Source organism: Calypte anna, chromosome 2, assembly GCF_003957555.1.
Source record: "Calypte anna isolate BGI_N300 chromosome 2, bCalAnn1_v1.p, whole genome shotgun sequence".
Taxonomy (NCBI): Eukaryota; Metazoa; Chordata; class Aves; order Apodiformes; family Trochilidae; genus Calypte; species Calypte anna.
Window position 1 is genome coordinate 7,605,192 of NC_044245.1, and position 13,117 is coordinate 7,618,308.

Genomic DNA, 13,117 nt, shown 5'->3' on the forward strand with positions numbered 1-13,117 from the left:
CTCTTGCCAGTGCTTCAAAGCATGGCCAAACCTGTGCCCCAATCACTCAGCACCCCATTGCCCAGCTCCCAGCCCTGTTCTGACTCAGCACCTGTCTCCTCACTCCCTCACTAACCTGGTTTTAGCTTCCACACCCACGGAGGCAGTGGAGCTTGCAGACTCCTCGGATACTGAGCGCTGTAGGACTGGTGTTAGCTGCTTGGTGCTGTCCACTTCCGTTTGGGCATCCTCTTCTGCAGATTGCTCTTTGACTTCTGTTTAAAAAATAAGAATTTTAAAAATATTTAGCATTTCATCCAGTTGTTTAGAACATGAAAATAGCTGCAAGCTGCAAAGGTGGGTTTTATTTATAGATAAATTAACAAATATAAGTGTTCTCAGACACAACAAAATTTAGGAAGTAAAAAACTTCCTATCTTTCACATCTAGCTAAAACATGAAATCGAATGCTTAAGAAGTTATTTCCATAACACAATATACATACACCACTGTGAACTAAAGATACTCAATAAGTAATGAGGAATGGGCAGAGGGAGCATTGCTCAAAAACAACCTTTTCACACAGGGTTGCCGTTTTAGACAACCTCATTCTCCCACATCTCCTCTTGTGCACCTGCTCTGTCATCCCTAAACAAACAGCAGGGTAAGCACACTTAATTTAGGGTATAATAAACCTTTTTTTCCTCCCAGATGAGCTATAACTTTGATCAATTCTCTTAACTAGTTCATTCCTAATTACACTCACACAGGGTTGAAGAAGTGAAAGAAGAAAGCACTCAGCTTATGCCAGCTTGAGCTTCATTCTGAACTGTAGGGATAGAAGCAATTTTTTGCAGCCTCCTTTTAATTTCATTAGTTGTGAAACAAAAAACATTTACACCTCCAGCTGAGATTCCTGTGTGCCTAGAAAGTTTGTTACTGCTCAGAAACATGAAACACCAAGTTGCCACTACATGCAACTTAAATCCCTTTCCCATTTGGTTCACAGGGAGCCAGGGATCTGTTCATGGACACAGCAACGTGGTGCTCTGAGTGCATCAGGATGCCCAGGAACCAGGCTCTAGCTGGAGAGCAGTAACATTCAGTATTTCTGCACTCCTCCATACTAGGATTTTTTTAATCCAAATAACAATTATCTGACTCTGGCAGATGTTCTTTGGCATATCAAGCTTAAGACATTACTGCCTCCTCCTGTAAGTGTCCACAGTTGCCACTGAGACACCAATACATAACAGTTCTTTCAAAAAAGACCAGTTATGAGTAAAGCAAGAGACTATTTAGAGGATTTAAGCAGAAGATACATTCCCTTTTTAAAAAAAAACCACACACAAAAAAAAAAAAAACTCCACAAAAAAATCTCCAACAACCCAATGTCAAAATATAATCAATTATTGCAAAGGAGAAATGCTTCAGTTGGAGAAATGGATGGGTAGAAAAATCTAGAACATGGGTGGGCATGCTCAAAACCTTCTACAAGCTTAAGTCTTATTTATAAGAACAATAAAAGAGAAGAAAATCCTCAGAGCATAAAACTGCATAGTTTGGTCTGTAATACTGAAAATCTTTCTTGTTCAATATAGGGAGGTTTAAAGTAAAATTATCCTTTAACCTAGAATGGACTCATTTAGGAAGACAATGCATAACACTTAAAATACTCAATGAAAACAAACTGAAGAAAACCACACAAAACCCCAAACAAACAAACAAACAAAAATGTAAAAATTTCCTGTTTATGCCTGGGTATGTCAGACACTTATTTAAGCTGGTGCAAACAGGAATTCCTTCACCTATTTCTGTTAAGCTCTTCAGTAACATACATCGGAAATGTTTTGGACATCTGAAGCACCAAAAAATGACATGTACAAAAGACAAACACCCAGTCTACCAACCTACCCTGAAAAAAAAAAAAAAAAAAAAAAAAAAAAAAAAAAAAAAAAAAAAAGCTGGACAATCATTTAATCATTTGACACTGCTGGGAATAATCCTTTGTAAGTGTATACATGGTACTGTATAAGAAACAAAACAAAATAAACCAAATCCCCAAACCGTTCTTGTTTTTGTATGTCTGAACAAACAATCCCTGCAATTATTCCCCAACAAGGATTCCCAAAAGAGGCAGTATCCAGCAGAGCCATTCCTGATGAACTGTAGTGAGTTTTCAAAGCATGTTGGGTCTGAATAATAATTCTGTGCAAGTAACTCTGAAATTTCTAAGTACAGCCTCAATGAAGAGTACAAAACAAACACCTGTAAGATACACAGACACCAAAGGGTTAAAAACAAACCCCAGCACAGCCCACGAGATCTATACATGAAGTACAAGACCACCAGAAAACGTGGCCTTGGTCTGACCTATCTTGATTTTATTTAACCCAGTTCAACTTCACAAAATGAACTCTGCTTTACTGTGGCTGCAGAAACTTCCAAATAAGCAAAACCCATTTCCTTTTTCCCAGCATTAATCTCATTACACACTGATGGATACTTGTTACACCCATGGAAAGGCAAAGTTTAAGAGCACTTGACTCATTCTAGAGAACTCTGGACTGTGCAAGAAGAAACTGTTTCACTCCACACAGCTGTAGGAGCTTATATCCTTACGGTGCTTTTTCCCCCTGCTGTTTGCTTCCTTAGAAAAGAAGGGACCCAAATTATACTAAAAGAGTCAAAGATCATCTCAACTGCTGTCTGCAATAAACCACACTGTGTCTCAACATGCTGTTGGAAGAGGGAAAACACGGTGCTCACCAAACAGATTGAAAATAGTATTTATGTCAGTTGTGTGTGACTTGCTTCAACTTTGTTAAAACTTTTCCAGAAGAAGACAACTAAAGGAGAAGTAACTCATTTCATGAGTCAAACTGCTACGAAGTCCAGCACTGGCACAGCAAAGGGACATTTCTTGGAAGCATCTGGCACAATACATTAATACATTAACTGTTTTTCACTGTATTGAATGAACATTCATTAGACTTGGTTGTGGCATCCGACTTTGAAGCTTCTGGGAATGAGGGAAATATGAATGATTAATAAATGTGAAGCTCATTTGCAGATTCATGTATAAGGCTTTATTTTGCATCGTTTTTTCATGACCGTTTCTGTCACAATGAAAGCCTTGCCCATGTGAAATGAGTTTGTGAGAGAAAAATTAAAAAAGCTAATTGCACAATTCCCAAATGTCTGTAAGTTATTTTTTTTATGTCACTATCCTTCACTAAAACAATAGGAAAATACTAGAATAAAGCTACTGAAAAATTATTTGAGGACAATTACATCAATAGTTCTTCCCCACCTGACTGCTCAGGACAGAAAGGCCTTCTTTTTTTATCAGTGTTAAAAGAAATCCCCCAAAGTAGGAGTGAGGTTCCTATCCACTTGGGCCACCAAAATGGGCAACGTTTCACATGCTTTACAACCTGGGTAACATTCACAGAATGACAGGATGATTGAGGCTGGAGAGCATCCTGGAGGACACCTTCTCCAGCCCTCTGACCAAGCAGGGCCACTCAGAGCTGGTTGCCAAGGACTATGCTAGTTGGCTTTTGAGCAGCTCCAAGGATAGCAATATGAATTGCAGAAAAAAAATAATAAAAAAATAAAAAGGCCTAACTGAGACAGGGGACATCACTGGGAAGTCACTGGGACTTATAAGATTTATGGCATATGTATAAAGTTCCTTTTTTATTTAACACTTCCATCACATTTGCCTCAATAAAATGTATAAATTGGGCTCTGGGTTGATGAGACAATCCTTAGAATTTGTAATGTTTAAGAAGTAACTTGTAGCTTTTCAAATGAGGAAAACAGCTCTCAAAGTTTCTATATTTCAAGGATTCAAAAGTTTCTTGGTTTAATAACTAATTTTCTCCCTCTCTGTAGAGCAGAATGTAGTGAATACTGAAAAATAATAAACAGCACACACCATTCTCAGTTGGTTACGTGGGTTACCCACCTTCCTCATAGTAGGTGCTCTCCTTACTTCCAGGTCTTGCATAGAGATTAAGAGAATTCAGAATAGTAACTGTCTTGACAGTTTCCCTTTCCCTGCTCCATCTTCCTGCTCCATTCACCTCATCACTCTCTACAACTCCCTGAAAGGAGGTTGGAGCCAGGTGGGGGTTGGGCTCTTTTGCCAAAGGACTTTCAACAAGACAAGAGGGCAGGGTCTCAAGTTGTGCCAGGGGAGGTTTAGGTTGGAGATTAGAAAGAATTTCTTTACGGAGAGAGTGATCAGGCATTGGAATGGGCTGCCCAGGGAAGTAGTGGATTCTCCGTGTCTGGAGATATTTAAAAAGAGACTGGATGTGGCACTCAGTGCCATGGTCTAGCAACCACAACGGTGGTTCAAGGGTTGGACTCGATGGTCTCTGGGGTCCCTTCCAACCCAGCCAATTCTATGATTCTATGATCTTCAGATTCCTTAGAAACCTCTCCCCATGTAAATGATGTGCTTGGGACACTGCAGACACATGTGGAAGCCCTGGGTTTTGTAAGCCCATCTCTGGCCATGGTTCCACTGGCTTGTGGGAAGGAGGGACTGGTGATGGCTGGAGCTTTATTACATGATCACAGATTTCTTTGGGGATGTGATGAAGCAAGAGTGATGGAGCAACACCAACTAAAGATCTAAAACATTCTTTGTTACAACAATCCTTTTCTGTATTTTGGTAATCTTAAGATGCTATTCTGCAAGCCACTTGGGGTAAACCTACAGCAAGATGAGGAGATGTATGTGTGGGCTCTTCTGTAGCAATCAGGTGAAGAAAATACACCAGCATATCCAAAAGTTTTTTGGTTTTGTGTCTTGTTTTGTGTTTTTTTATGAAGTTAGAAACTTTCCAAGTCAAAACCTAAATATACTGTAAGAGTAATACTGTAAGAGTTCTGACACACACACACACACACACAAATCTCATTTAAAATCTTACAATATTCATTAAATAGTGACACTGGGGGAAAATAAAAACAGCTGCATAAGCATTAAATAAATATTCTAGTGCTGTTTAGATGCAATGAGTTGACTGAGCAGTTTACTGAATGGGACTCTGCTGTCAGACCTAATGCTGATTTGACAGACAACCAAGTAAATGTCATGAGCTTCTAAAACTTTCAGTAAGAAGAGACAGTATTGCAGGCTGGAAAATACCAGTATCACCAAACAAAGCAGGCACAATCCAGAGGTCTCATCTCTTGCTTACTGTGATGTTCAGCAAGAGGGAGTAACAAGCTTATAATCATCAGATGCAATTGTTATTTTTTGCACAAGGAAGGGATAAGTGATGCAACAGGAACTGGCTAAAGGGACAGGGTGTTCTACACATCCTCACTGGGGTCTTCAGAAGTACAAACACCACCAAAGTATTCCAGTTTCTAGTAATTTAGATAGATGAAGAAAACAGGTCAGTCTACCAACAAAGATTTTAACAAGGGAATGTAAATTATGAATTTTAGATGCCTATCTTGGACTGTAACTATCAAGTTTCACTCACTGTCCCAGCTTAGGGAACAACAAAGTTATCAGTAGCCCAATAACTATAACTCTTCAGGACACAATTTAATAGAAAAATCACTTTCCCTGCTCGTGTCTGAGACACACAGGCTGCCACATACAGAGATCATTCATGTGCAGAGATCTTTCACATCCTGTAACTTGGTATGTAGAGGCCTGTACAGGTGTGTACAGGTATGAACATGAGGGAACAAGTGGACAGGGTGCAGCTTACCAGTGCCAAGCAGTTCACCTACAGCCCTCCCAGACAGCACCAAGACAAGCCAAGGGGTATCAAAAGACAGAGGGTGATGGTTGCTAGCAGCTACTGCCATTACTTGGGCTGCACTGAGTTTATAGCCCTCTGGTTTTGCCTGTTGCAAACACAACCAAAGGAGAGAAAAGGAAAAAAAATACACTGAAACTTGAATGTGGCAGCAATTATCCCATGGAAGAACTATTTCTCCATGGACACTTCATCTGAAGTCAACACTGTAAAATCTTATGCACAACAATAAACAAAATGCACAACTGCATAAGAAACTTTTTTTGGGTTTTTTTGCAAGTGCTGCACATGTACTTTCTTTTAAAACCACAACTTATCTCCTTTTTCCTATCTGAAGGACATCGTGGTGAACTACATACTGCAACAGTTGTTATAAAGAGATGAGAAGAAAGCCAGCAGTTATTCCTTTTTTATGCATTTCAGCATGTATTTTGATACTTGTCATTCAAATACAACTCCTATTCAATAAATACATTTTATACAGAAAACAAATTTGTGCAAAGTCAGCAGTTGTAAAATAAAAGTAAGGTTTTCAATTTAGACCATTTAAACTATAACTTTGGTAATTCTTAACACAAAACACCACATTCTGGATAATCAGCTCCCTATGATCGAGGAACTTTCTAGCTTCAACAGCACTCATCTGATTATTTTTCCATTAGTTTGTTCAGGTCTTTTTGAAATTCTTCATTTTCAAAGCATCCAGTAGCAACAAATTCTATAATTTACATAGATGCTGAGTGCAAGTACACCTGTTTGTGCTCTGACCATGACATAAAGTCCCTAGTTTTTGTACAGAAAAACAAAATTAATTTTTGTTTCATGTTCATTTTCTCCATACCACTTATCCTTTCATGGGAAAACATGAAATATATATCATGAAACATAACATTTATACCTATAAACATATCCTCAAACATACAATTTCAGGCTGCAATCTTTACTAACCTTTAATCTTTACTAAACCCTGCACAGAAGCCATTATTTTCTTCATTTCATACTCAGTGGCCTTTTCTACTTTCCCACTTGCAGCTCATTCTTTTGGAGAAGGGGAGACAGAGCTGCACCTGTGATTTGACATGCCATAAAGCCACAGGTTTATAGAGCAAAAATAAAAGAAAAACAACTCACACTATTTCCCCCCTTACCCCTTTGCCAGTAACTCTTGGAATTTTATTTCCTTCTTTAAGTTAAAAAAAGCTACTGCATTTCTTGGAAGAACTCCAGTACTGCTCACTCAGGTAGAACAGCTGTTTGAGAGTCAATCTTTGTTTATACAAAATTATGATGGTGATTTTTCCCCTGAATGTTCTTTTACATGCACCACTACTGAATTTCAAAGTAATTTAATTTTCTATGGTCAGTCTTCAGTGCCTTGCAAGTGGGTAACTCTTATGCTACCCTAAAAAAGTTTAGTTTACCTGCTACTTTCTTTCCTTTTGCACCTGACCTAGTTACCAGAGCATTATCAAAAGAGAGAGAGATCCATAAAGCTAAAGTGTACACAAAATGGTTCTGTTTCCAGTGTGGAAAAGAATGCAGTACACAAGGTACATGCTACTATTGCAATATATTTGACTGATAAAATCAGTGTGAATTCCACTGTCATGTCACTAATGACAGAACAGTAGCAGTGTTAAGCTTCAGAGCAATGGGAAGGTGGCATATTCTGGGTCCTTGAAAAATCATTACAAAACCTGTGGATTATATTTAACAAAACAGTTTGATTCCAAAACTTCAAAGGCAGTGTTAAATAAAGAAGAAAAAAAAAAAAGAGAGAGATGGCACTTCAGAAATAACCTGCCTTATTAACAACTCAGAGAGGTTATAATTTATTTGGAGTACTGTGTCCAGTTCTGCAGTCGCCAATACAAAAAGCACATGAAGCTCTTGGGGCAAGTCCAGAGGAGAGCCACAAAGATGCTCAGAGGGATGAAGGACATCTCTGAGGACAGGCTGAGAGAGTTCGGGTTGTTCAGCCTGGAGAAGAGAAGGCTCCAGGAGACCTTAGAGCACCTTCCAGTGCCTGAAGGGGTTACAGGAAAACTGGGGAGGGACTTTTCACAAGAGCATGGAATGACAGAACAAGGGGGAGTGGTTTTAAATTGAAAGAGGGGTGATTTAGAGTAGACATTAGGAACAAATTCTTTCCTGGGAGGGTGGTGAGACATTGAAACAGATTGCCCAGGGAGGTTGTGGCTACCCCATCCCTAGAGGTGTACAAGACCAGGTTGGATGAGGCCTTGAGCAACCTTGTCTAGATGAGAGGTGTCCCTGCCCATGGCAGGGAGTTTGGAGTAGATGATCTCCAAGGTCCCTTCTAACCCAAGCCATTCTATGATAAATGTTATTATTAAGTGAGCATGTAATAATTTAAAGACAAAGGCCAAATAATATCCTGTTGTGTCTGTTTTCCTTTTTAAAAATTACCAGAATACAAAGAAAAAAAGTAAGATGTTTGTAATAGTAACACAATGCTTCAGTTCTGCTATTTTTTCAGTGGCCAAGTAAGAGTCAGCTGCATAAGAAAGAAGGAACTAATCCTTTGATAGTGATTACAGGGAATAATAATTGCCTGATCATATTTAAGCACATTTTTAAGCACATATTTGAACCCTAATATTTAAAGACTACTTAAATCTACAGGTAATGTCCTCACTGGTGTCAATTCTTCTTTTCATTGATTTTAGAAGTGACAAGTGACACAGTGCTGAGGCCTAAGAACCTGTCTGAAAATAACAAAGTGAATTTTGAAAAGTCTTTGGTGTTAACAAGTCAACAGGAGCTTTTGCTATCAATTAACCCAAACCAGGACTTGTTCTCAGGTGTTTTACTTGTCTTAGTGGGAGATTCTGCTCAGTATGGTTCATAGTGGTAGAAAAGGTGACTGTAGTTTCTCTCATAAGTAGGGAATCACAGTAACATTTTCTCTAGAAAAGTGTTTTCCAGGCTGCTTCAAAGCTCACGAGATTCTGAATCAGCTCAAAATTATCTGGCAGCTTCTACACAAAGAACTTCCCTCCACTGAGAGGTGTTGTTTCTGGTTCTGTGCTTTGCCCCAAGAGAAGAGGCTGAGCAGTAGAAGACTTCAGGGAGTTATCACGAAGTCCAACAAGAAATGAACTGACTAGGCAATATCACTGGGTCTGCAAACAACATTACTAACAACAGTAACACAGGAAAGGTTGATAAAATCATATGGATTCTTTTATGTATTACCAGTGCTGAAGCCTCCAGACAACACTGGGAGATAAGGGTCTGTTATTAAGTACTAATTTTAAGAATTGGTTGTCATGATACAGATCGCAAGCAGAACAGCAGACGGATTTATTATGAGTTTCCCAAGAGACTCAGCAGTTAAAACAACCTTATTTTATTGCACTTCTCCCAAATCAGTGTCTAAATCTCAACATTTTTATGGGAGACAAAGACAGGGAGGATTACAGATTCTAGGAAGAGCTGCATATTTTACAAGTGTTCTCAAAAAGAGGGAATAATCAAAGAATTAACACTCAGAATTCAGTTTCAGTCGATTTAAATGCAGAACCAAGAAAATACCATGTACAGAAAATTTCTGAAAGTAAAATGGGTAAAAATGAAGCAGAAAGTGAGTCTTCATTACTAACAAAGGGCCACCAAGCCTACATTAAGCTTACCAGGATGTGTTTGTTAAATGATTTCTTTCTGTAAATTAGCAATTTTATATTTGCATATGTGCACACAGAGGCACGTGCCTTCCAGATTTTTGTGTTTTGGTTTGGGAATTTTTTGGCCATTACAGAGACACTCATCGGAAGAAAACAACTCCTATGGAGAGGAGCAAAACAGGAGAGCACAGTATTATACAACAAACTGTATTTTACTGATAGCAAGAATGGTGGAAGGTGGTGATGGCTGGAGGATCTTAACAGGACCAGAGGCCACAGGCACAAACCGAAACAAGAGAGGCTTCCTCTAAACATAAGAAAGGACTTTCCTGCTGTCAGTGGTGCCTGAGTACTCGCACAGGTTGCCCAGGGAGGTTGTGGAGTCACTATCCTTGGAGATATTAAAGAGCCATAATCCTGGATAAACAGCTTCAGCAGGAGGTTGGACTAGATGAAACCTAGAGGTCCCAGCCAACCTTAATCATGTTATGATGCTGTCAGTGCTAAAATAATGGGGGGAATAGGTAAACTCAGCATCAGCTGGACAGAGAATACCCGTGCAACATCACTGGTAGGAACCAAAGTGAAGAAACATGAAGGCACAGACAGCTGGGAAGTTCTACATGAAGCTGAGAAGCAAATCAATAACTAAGGGAGGACCCAGGAAATTACCAAGAGAGGCATGGCTGGTGACTAAAGGAAAGGAATCTGTGCTGAGGTTTACAAGAAGCTGAAAATCCGTGGATTCAGTAGAAGAAGTTGCCAGCACCATCTTTTAGGAAGAAGTTGACTTAGCTCCCAGCAGATTTTTTTTCCAAATTCCAAAATTTCTTTTTCCAAATTCCAAACCCCCCTCTCTTTCCATCTTTAAGACTTCTACCTTCGTGAACACAGCACTTGGCAGAACACAGGCAGGACTAAGAAATCACTGTGGTTGGCAGGGAGAATAACCCACACAGAAACAACCAGAACAGCACTCTGCCCACCCTGCTTTGCTTCCCACCCTGCCTCTTTTTACCTCAGAGACTACAGATTTTTGTTAAGGGTAGCAACAGATTTTTGTTAAGCTAGCCTGCCATTAAAACAACTGTTCCCCTAGCATCACTGAAGAGCCACTTCAGGAAGAATTTTGGACACTTTTTTTTTCTTTAAATAAACATTCTGTCAACATTATGAATGGAAATAATGTTTAACACCTACATCTTCTATCTTGCTTTTTTCCCCTGAAAAACTTCAGCAGCTAGAAAACACCTCTTTATTCTGGGTGGTATTATACGGGGCATCTCCTTTTTTTCTCCCTGTGAGGAAAGTTTCATTCCTCCTGTATTGCTCCCTTCCCTAAAACAGTGCTCGTAACACCAAACAAACATTATTGACATTGATAACTCTTCTTATTAAAAAAGTGCTTCAAAAAAGGGCATCAGTAATTCTAGACTCCATAATTGAACATAACAAGAAACAAAAACCTCACACAGTGAAAGAATTTTTTATTATACTCAACACATGAACCAAACAATGAAAAAGAAGCTAGAAATACAGAGACTCAAAATATGTCAGAAGTTGCACATTAAGAGTTTTTGTATGTTCAGATGATCTCACTGTGTTTTGTAATATTACTATATTATGTTTTGGTTTGCCAACTACTACAACAAATTGTTGGCAAGTCCACTGTTCACAAGCAAACAAAGTAAAAACCCTCTTAATTTCAAGTAGAAACCCATAAACTAGAAGATAAATAGACTTCAGTTTGATTAATGAAGTTTTACACGGAGCAACAAACAGATTACTCCTTCTCTCACCCTTTATTTTCAACACAGATAATAGCCTAGAGTAAGTTTTATAGACAGCAGCCTTTTCAATTGAACCTCTATCAAGTCCCATGGTGTTCAACTTATAAAATAATGTTAGTGCAGTTCTGCCTCTAATAATTTCCCACAATGACAACGCTCCTTCAAGTCTATTTTGGTTCCCCTTGTAAAGAGAGGATTTCAGATCTATGCACTTTAACTGAGCTTCTTTTCACTTAGGAGTAAAGTTTGCAAAACCATCTCAGGCCCAGCACTGAAGTTTCCAGCAGCAGCAGACCCAGTGCTGCTTTTGTCTCTCAGGATTTCCAGCACAGGGCTCCACTGCTGCCTGTACATGTAGGAATAAGCATCAGGGAACTATGACAGCCAGGATGATTCTGATGAAGGATAATGGAGAGACTCATCTATATGCACTCTTGGAGCCATATAAATTATTGTCTGTGTCCCTCCCTCCTCTAAAGTAAAAATGCTCTCAGATCTCTACTGAGAAACTTTGTTAATGATGATATATAAAGCAAGACAAAAAAAAAAAAAAGAAGTTTCTAATAAACACCACTGTACCAGCAGTTGTTAGGCTTGAATTTCTTTTTGGTTTGGGTTTTGGTATTTTGTTGTTTGGTTGGTTTTTTAATATTTATAGTTTACAAATTACACAAATACAAATTAAAACTTATCACTTATAATTATACTTTCTGTCCTCTTTCATAAGACTGTTTCTAATACATGGGATAGGAAGAGTAATAAGTGGAATACAGGACACAATTAGAATTTGCCTAACTTTCCCCTACTCTGTTTTTACTACAGACAAATACCTGATTAAACTTTTTCACTTTCACTTTTAATAACTGGTAATTATCTACTTGTAGAGGCTGGAAAGACCATCCAAGTTCACTGCCATCAGCAGCTTATTACCAGGGGCAGAAAAACAACAGGCAGAATAAAATGATGCAGCATTCTCGTATCAAGCTTTAATCTCAACTCCCTCCACAAACCATTAACAACACTTAAACTCAACACAAGTTGTGACTAAATACTCACGACACTCCCCAAAGCCTACTCTCAACTACAAACCCTGCTCAACATCTTTTACCATCTAGCAAGAAGCACAAGACTAGCATATACATTCAAAGCTCCTTCCCCATTCACTCAAGAATTTCAGCCTCCTCTTTCATGGCTTTCACCCCTGCAACCATCCTCCTTTATGGTCTATTTAAGATGTTGTTGAAAAAATGGCTCTTTTGAGGTCCTCTACTTGTTCTCCATAGAAATACACACTAAGCACAAACTCTTGAATTTGTTTTTAATAACTTCACAACTCTACACCCTTCACTTAGTAGCTCTGAGAGTAATGTGACAACTCTTAACTCAGCTGACATTTCCATCAGTTGCTGCCCTGACTACCAGCTTCTGCTGTTGGTATCTCTGCACTTCTTCCACTTTGCTCATTACACATATAGGGCCACCTCATTAAATGTATAAACCCTTATATCTCGATGCATTTTTAAGACTTATTTCTCTCAAACTGACAAACTTGCTCCAATTGGCCACGGCATCAGCCTTCCTGGCAGGTTTCATCCTTCTACACATGCTCAATCTCTGGTTAAAACCAGGCAAATGGCTACAGATATGTGCCTGACAAAGAGATGACAGTTCTGCAGCATGGACTTTATCTTGTGTGTTAGCTCATCTGCTTGTCTCTTTAGACTCTTAACCTGCCAGAAAAGGAATCACCAACTGTTACAACAGCACTCAGTCCAGTACAGCGAGATCCCTCTGGGTAATGGAAGCATTTGGATACTATTGTAACAAATATTTACAAAAGCAAGAACAGAGATTTATCTTGTTTCCTAAGCAGCAGTGGGAAGCATTAACATTCAGTTATGTCAGT

At 38.9% G+C, this 13,117-nt stretch overlaps 1 protein-coding gene across 14 annotated transcripts in view; it reads right to left on the minus strand.

Moving 5' to 3' along the window:
* KMT2C (lysine methyltransferase 2C) overlaps positions 1-13,117 on the minus strand; it is a 198,959-nt gene that overhangs the window by 135,769 nt on the left and 50,073 nt on the right. For all 14 annotated transcript variants that reach the window (XM_030444333.1, XM_030444332.1, XM_030444343.1 and 11 more), the window contains one exon: positions 116-254. In XM_030444333.1, coding sequence (XP_030300193.1) covers positions 116-254 — 139 coding nt within the window. The remainder of the gene's footprint in view (positions 1-115; positions 255-13,117) is intronic.